Below are 12,159 nucleotides of genomic sequence, written 5' to 3'. Positions count from 1 at the left end.
AACGTACACTATTTCAGACAATCACTATACTTTACGTGTCAGTGGATGTGACTATCAAATTATGATGAAACCAGGGTATGATTTTTTAATAATACTATAAATAGGAAACCAGCAAAACTTATAACAATTAAGTGTAAGATATGGCAAGTTAATAATTTCAAATTTGATTGTGTAATTATTTTTATTTACAAAATAACAATTAATTAAAACACAAAATATACTGTTCCGTGTTAGTTTCTCCATCTCTATCCACCGTAGTTAAGACAGCCCGGGACATGGATTGGATAATCACAACTGACAAGTTGTTCATTGAATACGGTACCTGGAGCACAGTATTCATGGAAAGTTAGACCAAAAGAACATTGGTAGAATTCTCCACAGTCAGTTGGGTCTCTGTAGTGACCATCAGGCTTGTTTTTACAGAATTCCTGTTTATTGTTTCCTGTACAATAGTATATATTTGTCAGTTTTAAGAACAATGCTTTAATCTTTCTTTCAAAAATTTTTAATCACAAAAGATTTGAAATAAATGCTGAAACTTTTCCTCTTTTTTTGGGGAAATATAAGTTTTTAGGAAATTTATTGAAGATAAGGCATTCTTTTTAGTTTGCTTTTTGTCTTTATGTTAGTTATCCTTTTATCGTGTTTTTACTATGAAACTGCATGGAACTAATTTGAACTTACCGTTTGAAGGAGCCTGAGTTATCACGACAGGGGCTTGAGTTACAGGAGCCTGAGTGATTACAATAGGAGCTTGTGTTCCAGGTGCCTGAGTAGCAACAGCTTTCCTCGTTGTCACGACAGGAGCTTGAGTGAAAGGTGCTTTGGTTGTTGGTTGAGGGTTCTGACTGGTTGAACATTTGACATTATATTGCGAATCACAGTACTTAGACACAGAATTGAAGAGTAATCCGCTGGCACATTTAACTTCGAAAGCTAGTGAGGCAGCACAAATGTAATAACTGTCGCAAGCAGAAGGGCTTGGATAAAATCCACTTTTTCTGCCATTACAGTTAAAGTTTGTAGTAGGGCCAACGTGGTGTGCCTGGTGCGTTGGACGTGGTCCTGAAAATTATGAATTGTTTACTTTTGCATCATGTTCTTAATATAAGAACAATACCACACTTTTAGATCATAATTTGTGTGTGTGTGTTTGCAAAAATATATTGTTTGGCAATGTCCAATTTAATTTTCAATGTGTTGTTGTGTTGCTTGTTTCATATTTTTACTCCATAAAATGTCCTCTAGTTTTTTTTACATGTACGAGTATATCTTAAGTAAAATTCGTTACAAAATTTCACAAATAATGGAAATATAGATTAAAATACCTTTGGTGGTCACTTGTTGGGCTTGTGTTGGCTGTGGTACCCGTGTTGTTGATCGTGGTGGTTGTGTTGTTGGCTGAGTTGGGTTGTTGGTATGTTGTGGAGCTTGAGTTGTAGGTTGTGGAGCTTGAGTTGTCGGTTGGGGAGCATTTGTAACACTGAAATGAAGGAACACTGCGGCTGTTCGACATTCTTACTAACTGAACCCTCAAATATATTTCGGTTGTCCGATAAGTCCGCCCATTTAGGTTCAATCCACTATTTTCTACATAAGGAAATGTTTGTACGAAGTCAGGAATATGACAGTTGTTTTCCATTCGTTTGATGTGTTTGAGCTTTTGATTTTGCCAATTGATAAAGGACTTTCCGTTTTGCAGTTCGGTATTTTTGCTATTTTACTTTTTGTTCTAATGACGGTTAATGAATGGACTAACCGGACGATCGGAATTAACAACCAGTGTCGTATGTATTGTGTCAGGGACAAATTTAATTTTCATTTTTATCACTTAAAATTTCTTTTGATAGACGTAAGAAAAATTTCACTAAAATAAAACAAATCAAATCAAATCAAATCAAATCAAATTAATTCAAATAAAATCAAATCAAATAGACTAAAAAATAAATTAAGAACTATTTAAAAAAAATAAAATAAAATAAAATAAAATAAAATAAAATATTTTAAAATATAACTATTTCTCATTTTACTTACGGTTTTACATTTGTTCCACCTGCAGCATTTAATTCGTCATTGATGGCATGAAGTAAAGGATACTTCCCCTGTCCACATGAACCACTGAAATCATCAAGATCTAACGCCCATACCATAGTTCCACCAAAATGATGATCCTTAATGTACTTCACCTAAATAACATGCATATATGTCAATTTCTTCAGGTCGATTTTAAATAAATATTGTAATGTTATTTATACACAATTATTAAACATTAATATTGAATGTCGTGCTTTGTGAAAGACTGTGTGCCAGTTTAAGGGTGTGTGATGCCAATTTAAGAGTGTGTGATGCCATATGGGAAGATCAAAAACTTAATAAGACTTCAGACAAATACTTGTTTGTCCCAATTTTCTGCCTCTTTATTCATCGTTTTATGATTTGTATAATTTTTGGTGTTTTTACCTTTTAGATTTTGATGGTTCTACCTTAAACCACATTTTTTAAATTGAATTATGATTTTTACCACTTTGTAACATTTATTTTGTCACATACATTATATCTGTCTAAAATATAATTATGAAACAAAATACCTGAAAAAGGATTATGATGAAGAGTATTTTTTGGATTTTCTCAAATATGTTATAACAGCAAGTAATTTGAAAAGTTCAGTCCGAGTGTGCTATTGCTGTGATGTCTCTTTCGTAAATATTTGAAAATTATTTTGCTAAAACCAATGCTTACTTTTTCTTTTAAGCTATCAACATCGTCGTATCCAACCCATTCTGTTCCTTTTACTGCGTATGGGCTTTTCTGCTCAGGAATGTAATGTTTAGAACCACCAGACTTTAACATTGCACAAACCTGGTAATGCGAATGAAAACAGCATTATAAATATTTTTCAATGCAGCTACCCCTTTCGACAAAAACAAAAATAAAATGCTAACCTTAACATTGCATGTCATTTCTGTTATGACTATAGAACAAAATCCAGTTGATTTGTTGAGATGATTTTATTACGTCTGTAGGGGACCAAGCTGTATAATAAGTATCTAAGAAAAGGTTTGTTATTCATATAGATTTTTGCATGATATTTTAATACGTTCAGCGTTTTCCGTTAAACTCATTAACATTCTACAATTTACACCAAAAATTTTACCTTTTAGAAAATAAAACAAACGCATAAGATAATATGTAAATAGTAATTCTATTTTTTTTCTATCAAAGGTATTAAAAAAAATGTAGAAATAAATTTAATTAGTATAAGAAAAACACTACAATATTTCCACTGTGGTTTGGTCAAAGTGGCGTGAATTCAATAATCAAAAAGTTTTATAAATCTGATAGATTTAACATTCTTCAGCCGTTCACAAAACATTAGTCTGTCCAGTATCAGTACCATTATTTTGATTTTGTTCTTCAAACCTCTTCCATTTAAGGAAACACATGCAAAAAACTACCAAAATAGACCTGTTTTGAAATGTTGTTATTTATATTTGAATATTAGCATCAGCATCACATAAAAAAGATTATTTGCAATAAGATGTCTTCAATAATGATGTTGTGGTCAGTAAAACATGTTGTACACAAAAAGATATATTACTAAAAATGTTTCATTAAATGAAGTTGATGTAAGTGAAATAATTTTTTTAGTAAGAATGTTACTCAATTTTGAATTTATAAAAAAAATATGTGTAAAATGGCCAGTTTTATTGAATCATGTCAATTTTAATATGCGTATAACATCACAGTGTTGTCATAAATGACATCAGTATGTACTAAAGTGATTAGATGTTATCTTTCCTTTCATTTATCTTCAAAATTAATTCAAACTAATTTTGTAAATATGTGTCTATACAATATATCAAGCTTTACGGTTCAAATGTACCTCATAATAGGCGAGGAATCCTTTCTCCCGAGTGAACTGACCAGCGGGCCCGGCTCCTCTAGCAGGGGCGCCAAGACCTGTATTGCTAGCGCTTGCCAGTGTAAAACTCCTTCCATACAATCCTAATCCGACATTAATCATTGAAGGGGGTACTCCATTCTTTACATAATATTTGGTAACCCAGTCCTACAAAAAAATACTTGACATTAATGTTTATATCATCAATTGGGAAGAGCAGGACTCTTCTATTTCTTTTTCATATACGACGAGTCAAACTTAAAAAAAATGCTAAATGAATAAAATTATATGTGTATTTGAAGTTATTGAATTCAGTACACTAAATTGAATTATGAAAACCCATTTATTATTTTAATATGGATAAAAAAAAATGATTTGGCAAATTTTCAGTATTATAGTAATATCGTGTTCTGAAATAACGATAATCAAATAAAGCCGTGCGTTCGTTCTTCTTTTATATCACAAAACAGACCACCATGTGTGTGTGTGTGTGTGTGTGTGTGTGTTAAGTAAGTTAGTTGTTTTCAATAAAGACCAAACCATTGGTCTATCTTCAAATACAGCTTGAGCATACCGTTAGAATTATAAAACCAACAAAATTAAATACCAAAAAAAAACCCAGTGCAATTGACATCAAAACTATTATACCTGATATCATGCAGAGTGACCCTCTTATATCCAAACATAAACCGTATTGATTTAGATCTAATGCAAAAGAAACAGATCAAGGTCTTTAAGACAAAAAGCTTACAAAAGTTTGTTATCTCTTATCTGTGTTCGAAATAGTAAAATAAAATAACTTGTAAACAAAACACTTGATTTGGTATGAAAAAGGCTGTGCCTCGTACTGGTTTAAAGTGAGTTACCAACTATATTAAGGTACTATGTACGAACTATATATATGTACTATGTACTAACTATATTTGGTACGATGTACTAACTTTATTAAGGTACTATGTACTAACTATATTAAGGTACTATGTACAAACGTTTTTAAGGTAGTATATGTTCTAACTGTATTAAGGTACTAAATGTACTAACTATATTAAGGTACTAAATGTACTAACTATATTAAGGTAATATGTATTATTATACTTCACGTTAAAATGCCAGATTTTGATTGGCTAATACGAGGGAGACAATTTACTCTAGCCCATGGCTGAGCGGGAGAAATTTGTTTGAATGTCACCCTCTCGTGCAGACCAATCAAAAATAGATAATTTAAAGGACAATAAATTGAATTTACATCAAATAATAAAAGACAATGCTCAAGTTCTACGTTTTGGCTCAGAACTTTTTCATAGACTGTCAAAATAAAAATAAAAACCATCTTGCTTCACTTCTGTTGATTTTTCTAATATCTGTAACGTTGTAATGTACGTGACGTCATAGTAAAATACTTTAAATTTAAAATTCAACAGTAAAAGACAATAATGATAGGACATTCAGTATAATAAATTAAATAACACATATCAGAGAGGCTGATAGAGCAGATTGGCACCCCTAGAAAAAACATTGTCAACCTTGGCTTCGCCTCAGTTGACAATGTTTTTCGGGGTAAAAATCTGCTCTATCACCCTCTCAGCTATGTGTTATTTATATACAAACTATATAAGTGTTCTATGTTCTTATTATATTAAGGTACTAAGCGTACTTACTATATTAAGGTACTATGCTAACTATATAAATGTACTATGTACTTACTATATTAAGGTACGTTTTATTTCCTGATTCTGATGGATGACTGTAGAGTGGTGAGTGGTGTCCAGTTTTATCTTCCCAGCTTCCATGTAAGTCATAGGTCATCAAATTAAACATATCCAAGTACCTGTTAAAATTTTATTTATTTTAGTACTAAGATGGTAGAAATTTTTAAACACACAATTAAGTTTAAAAAATATGAACAAAATATTTCCTAGGAGTTGCATTATAAGGTTGATTTATCTGTAATGATATTTTGATAAGAAAACCTGTATTGTACTTTTAATGAAGATAGACATAAGACAGAAATTACAATATGAATATAAACTTTCCATTCATTAGCAGTGAACGGTAGTAGTAGCGATGATTACACAAAATTAAAAGATCTGTGATTCCTCCTTTTGATGTGAGAAAGACAAGGAACTGGTGAGCTAATATGTTTGAAATCTATCTCAGCATATATGTATAGTACAAAACTGAGTTCATTGTCGGATCTTATTTTGAGTATATCTAAAAGATAAACCACTGGATGTTTTAGTCCTTCCATTAATGCATTTTCATTATAGCTCACATCAATAGAAGATCAATATAAATAAGAAGGTGTGGTATGAGTGCCAATGAGACAACTCTCCATCCAAGTCACAATGTGTAAAAAGTCAACAATTATAGGTCAAAGTACGGCCTTCAACACGGAGCCTTGGCTCACCCCGAATAGCAAGCTATAAAGGGCCCCAAAATGACTAGTGTAAAACAATTCAAACAGGAAAACCAACGGTCTAATCTATATAAATAAACGAGAAACGAGAAACACTTATGAAGGGCATTCCTGTATTTGGTCGGATGTTTTGAATAAAAAAAAATTCATATCGCTTTTACTATTTATCTTGTATTTGATAGAAATCTTCGAAAAAACATTATGTAGCGCTATTACTAAGTTTCATGTACACATGGTCGAATTATTGAAGAAAAAACAATATATATATAGCGCTATTACTATACTTATAATGTATCTAATCGAACTCTTGGAAAACCCAATGTAAATCGCTGTTTCTGCTTATCATGTATTTGATCGAAGTCTTGGAAAAACAAATATATAGCGTTTTTACTATACTATATTCATGTTTATGACTGAATTCTTGAGAAAAGAAATATAGTAGTTTTTACTACATGAATGGTCTCTTATCAATGAGAATTTTTAGGTTAAAATTTGAAATTGTTACAGATAAAACCGAACAGTGACATGTGATAGATAGCCTCATTGTTTAATTTTAGTCCGTATGCACAGAAAAAGAAGTACAAGGACATTGCAATTGCAATACAATTGATTTTTATACTACAAATACGAATACGTTGTCTATCATATCTTTCGGTTATAGAAGGTAATCATGCTATTATCTACGGTTCTATAAGTAGAACAAAATTTCAAATTATGTTATCTTACATAAAAAAGACATAGGTTTTTTTTTCAATATCTGACATACTTGACCATTTCTGGGAAGTTGTAACCGGAATCTATGTTTTCCTTGCCTGCAGGTGTAGCAGCTGATAAAAGCAGAGCTGGTTTGCCACTTGTTTGGGCTTCAGCGTCAAATTCCCTTCGTAAAGTCTGAAAAAGGTAGTTGAGATGTTATCTGAAAGTCTTTGTTACAAGAAATCTGCTCTTAATGGATAATAATATTAGATATCTATGACATGCATAACAATATTCACAGAGATTAATCATGCATTAATATATATAATATATATTTGTCACTCGACCATATTATGTTCATTTACAACAAGAGTTAACAAGAGGTAACAAGAGAACAGCCTGCATGTATCGATTTTGACAATGGTTCTTGCATTAATTATATTCATCTTGCAGGAAAACAGAAAAGCAGGAACCCATTTATATCATTCGTAAGCGTTCGAAGTTTGCCTCAAATGTTAATTTCATTTTCTAAATTTTTCAAAATCTCCCCTATTTTCAGAATCTCAACATCATTATAGAAGGCCTTTAGAAACAGAACACAGTGTTTGTACATTGTTTCTATGTTCTAAACCATCCCATTCACAAAATGAAGGTTGTAGTCTACGCCTTTATATCTGCTGCAGGTAGGATAAAATATACAAATGCACATCGCACATTATGACATTGTTTGATTATTTAAAAATAAAATGCACTTTTTTTATCATACGAAAGTAGGTATTCAAAATGATAGGGTCAGAAGGGATTTATCTTAAAATTTTCATAACTGTAAAAGTGAAAATGAATATGACAAACCTTCAACAATTCGATGAATTTTTGCTTATCTCCTGGAGGACTGCCTCGGTTTGCTGGGTATTCCCAATCAAGATCAAGGCCATCAAAGCCGTGGTCCCTTAAGAATTTGACAGTAGATGTGGCAAATTCTTGACGACTTGAAGCAGAGGCAACCATTCTGGTAAAAGGTGCGGATGCCATGTTCCATCCACCAACAGCAAGTTCTAGTTTCAAGCTTGGATTACTTTTCTTTAAGTCTGTAAATCTCGCGTACCTTTCAAATATTATATTCAGATGATCATTTATAAATTGGATTGGTTTTTGCTACACTCAGTGTTAAGTATTCCACCATACACATTTGAAAAATGAATAAAAATCAAAATAGAAGGCTCTGCAAAATAATTCAACTGGGATGAAGGGCAGAAAATTTAGATAGGAAAAGAAGTTTTGCCTTACAGCAAGCCAACTATGGGTTCCTTAAACAGTTATTGCAAGGGTTCTTTAATATAAAGAGAGTGCATCATTTTGAATATATGTACCGGGTTTTAAATCCTCATTCCGACAGGCCGTGGTGCATATTGATACATCCAGCACAGCCAAACGAGAACTTCCTTCAAGCATTTGTATTGTTGATTGACGAGAGGAGTCCAGTATATATGCCCCAGTCATCATTTGTTACTGGAATGTGGAATTAAACTCTACTTATTCTGAATAATCACGAATATTACAGAGACTAAACAGAAATTCGACGATATCGTACAAACTATATGTTTATCAATACAATAAATTGTAATATGAATTGTAGTAGTTTTGACATATCACTGCAGGGGAACAGTTCAAGTTATAGTGTGATGCGAATGTTTTAGGGATCAGTGTTAACGAATTTGGTGTTTAGTATAGAGTGAACTGTCACAGAATGTTATGCTCCATTTTTTAACAATTAAACACTAACAGCTAAACTTACATCCCCTTCATCCAAGGAGTACTTTCGTCATTCCATTCATATGGATGTAATTTATTTCCAACCATTTTGGCGAATGAGTAGATGATATGTGTGCAAAGTGTAGGGTCTACATTCTCAGGAAAGAACTTTCCTGCACTGTTTCTGTATTGTGCCCAGTTAGTGTAGTAGCATACTCTTCGGTAAGCTATAAAGTTCAAAAGGAGACTCATATGCATGAATGTCATTGGATACTTTTGGGAGATTAATATTGTTATATACGCAAAAAGTTCCACCACAATACAAATTTGTCGAATTTATCTAAATAATTTCACATACGATCAAACAGCTTTTAGGTTACGGCTGAAAAAGAGGTTTCTGTGTCCATGCTTATGCAGAAATGAGGCACGCCAAATATCTAAAATTCACCATAAAACTGTAATCATTACAAATATCCCTACTTCGACAATAAAATTAAACTGAATCAAAAATCATTTAATTTCACAATTTTTTCTGTTGTGTAATTTCTACGTAATTGTAGTTTCCCATTGTCTCAGAGCTTTTACACTATTGGGTATTGAAGATTCTGAATACGCCGACTAGCAGGACAACAGTAAAATAAATATTACAGAAATTACAGGGTAATGCTTTAATTTTGTCAAATGCTTACTAATATCCATGACAGGAAAAAATAAAACTGATGCACTAGAACCCCCCCCCCCCCAAAAAAAAAAAAAAACAACAGATAACAAAATAACAACAAAAACAACAACAAAAACAAACAAAAACAACAACAAAACACACACAATATCCCAGTGAGAATTTTGCGGAGTAAGAACTCTGCAGAATTTGAAGGAGTGGATGTATGTTATATTTAAGAAATAATTCTGTCATGCCATACTTTATATAGATATAGGAAGATGTGGTATAAGTGCCAATGAGACAACTCATCCAAGTAACAATTTATAAAAGTAAACCATGTATGCTCATTTTAACATAGGTAGGCATTATATTTGTCAATATCTTTATACCGAGCGTTAGCGAGGTGTAAAATATTGACAAATATAATGCCTACCCATGTTAAAATTAGCATTAAGCATGGTATGATAGAATTATTTCGATTCTGATAGGAAAAATTATAACTTTTGTACTTCGAAGCGGACCTATAATACACGTCCGAAAGGCAGCCATTTTGATTTGATGAACCGAAAAAGTTATAGAAAATCAACAGTTCCACGATAAAAAATTAACATATATATGTAAACTTACTTTTAGAATGATTTTATTTAATTTCCTAGCGAGCAACACCAACAAAAAAGGCCATTTCGATCTCCGGCGTTGTTCAATATACAACTGACGTTGCAATTTCAATTGTGACGTCAATCACGTGCAGCCCATATTTTATTGTAATTAGAGCATGGCTTTGTTTCCAAAGCGAAAGAAGAACTTTAATTAGAATAACAATTTGAGGAAGGTTTGCAACTATCTTTTCCGCCAAAATAAACCTGGCTAACATAAACATTGTAACTTACCCGAAGCTACGCTAACTGCTGCAAGAAGCACCAGAGTTACCCGGAGGAAAAACATCTGAAATTTATAATTCGTTCAATCGTTCAATTGTTCACATTTAACTAAGTTATATGCGTATGCCATAAAATTGTATGATAATAAGTGCAAAGATGGTGGCATTTATAGAAGTAAAGGTGATAAGATAGTTCGGGGGTTATTTGATTATAGTCTCTATAATCTTTAATTTCCTTAAGCAAAGTGAGACTATCGATTGGAGTAGTCTTAAGGTTTGTGACCCCTTCTGTAGGCATGTGTATTACGAAATGTTCAAGGTGCAGTAATAGCAAAATAATAAATACAAGAGACGTGCCATTTCTTTCATTTACTAAATGGAAACGTCATTGACAGAAAAAATGTTTATTTTTTCATTGCATTTAATAGAAGATGGGGATTTTGTGTCAAGTCAAGCCAAGATTTTTACAGAAAATTCATAGACTTTATTACAGAGATTTTCGTTATAGCTTTTTAAACATAGACTACTCATTTGTTTGTCCATTCTGTGCTAGCATTTTGTATTTTTATATTTATTTGCAATCCAAAAAACCTCGTGCTGAGTCCCTAAGGACGAGCGCACCCTCAAATGTGTTCTTGAATAGGTCGATATTTGTACTTGTTTTAACTAATATTTTATTTGAAGGGAAATCATTGCTAACACTCCATGCAGTGATTACCTATATATCAAGTACCCGAATATTAAATATATGCATGAGTACAAGGGAAAAGTTGTGAATTTTCTTTAAAATTTCCATTAGCATTGAAACAACAAAAGGGCACATACTCCTTAACTAAACTTTAAAATTGTTTTACAAATTTTTAAAAATATTGTTTTATAAAAGAGAGGCGAAAGATACCAAAGGGACCAAAGGGACATTCAAACTCATAAGTCGAAAATAAAATGAAAACGCCATGGCTAAAAAAGAAAAAGACCAACAGACAATCAGACAAACAACAGTATACAAAACACAACATAGAAAAATAAAAGACTGAGCAACACGAACCCTACCAAAATCTGGGGATGATATCAGGTGCTCCGGAAGGGTGAGCAGATCCTGCTCCAAATGTGGCACCCATCGTGTTGCTCATGCAAGTACAAACCCGGGGATAAGTCTTATTATAAATATTTTAAAAATCCATTTGTAAAGGAACTACAGATGATTTTTAATTATGAGTTCATGCTGAGGTAAAATAAACGTGAATCTTCTATGTCAAAAATGATCGTATCTATGTCATCTATAGCAAACAATTGGTTATTCATCTTTTCTGTTCGATAAAAAATAATATAACCAAATACTCGCAAATCCTCATCGAATGTGTTATTTACTTACATTCTAGACTTGTGATTGTTAAAAAAAAAAAATTCCACTACTTTTAATTATTCAGTGATATGAGGAAAATTCTAATACTGTTCGAGAAATTCAAAACGGAAAGTCCTTAATCAAATGGCAAAATCAAAAGATAAAACACATCAAACGAATGGATAACAACTGTTATATTCCTGACTTGGTACAGGCAGTTTTTTATGAAAAATGGTGGATTGAACCTTGGTTTTATAGCTAGCTAAACCTCTCAATTGTATGACAGTCGCATCAAATTCCATTATATTGACAACGATGCGTGAACAAAACAAACAGACATATTAGGTAAACATGTTAAAAAATAGGGGTGCAGCAGTCAACATTGTGTTATAATCTTAATCACAAAAAAACAAACAAATATGTAACAAGGAAGCACAAAATGGCATATAGCCCAAGTATATCAGCAAAAATTAAAGACAAGAATACACAAATTAATACACTGGCTGAACAA

At 32.2% G+C, this 12,159-nt stretch overlaps 1 protein-coding gene across 1 annotated transcript; it reads right to left on the bottom strand.

The window, feature by feature from the left end:
* Positions 1-216: 216 nt before the first annotated feature.
* Positions 217-10,371, bottom strand: LOC127708528 (acidic mammalian chitinase-like). The gene is made up of 11 exons (XM_052213425.1): positions 10,317-10,371; positions 8,809-8,992; positions 7,866-8,118; positions 7,084-7,208; positions 5,606-5,729; positions 3,884-4,069; positions 2,740-2,859; positions 2,035-2,186; positions 1,329-1,483; positions 685-1,065; positions 217-442 (listed from the first exon to the last, which is right to left on the bottom strand). Exons 1-11 carry the CDS (start codon positions 10,369-10,371, stop codon positions 246-248), a joined length of 1,932 nt encoding a protein of 643 aa, XP_052069385.1. The 3' UTR covers positions 217-245.
* Between the last annotated feature and the right edge of the window lie 1,788 nt (positions 10,372-12,159).

The sequence above is a fragment of the Mytilus californianus genome, unplaced genomic scaffold (genome assembly GCF_021869535.1).
Source record: "Mytilus californianus isolate M0D057914Y unplaced genomic scaffold, xbMytCali1.0.p SCAF_7, whole genome shotgun sequence".
In the NCBI taxonomy this organism is placed as follows: Eukaryota; Metazoa; Mollusca; class Bivalvia; order Mytilida; family Mytilidae; genus Mytilus; species Mytilus californianus.
The sequence above is the reverse complement of the archived record's forward strand: the minus strand, read 5'-3'. Positions and strand labels throughout refer to the sequence as shown.

What these genes read in the sequence shown, in the direction of transcription:
- LOC127708528 (XM_052213425.1), bottom strand. Translation starts at nt 10,371, where the DNA reads ATGTTTTTCCTCCGGGTAACTCTGGTGCTTCTTGCAGCAGTTAGCGTA. An exon ending in AGCAGTTAGCGTAGCTTCGG is followed by an intron (nt 8,993 to 10,316) that starts GTAAGTTACAAT and finishes TGAACTTTATAG; the next exon opens with CTTACCGAAGAGTATGCTAC. An exon ending in AACTCAGGCTCCTTCAAACG is followed by an intron (nt 443 to 684) that starts GTAAGTTCAAAT and finishes ACTATTGTACAG; the next exon opens with GAAACAATAAACAGGAATTC.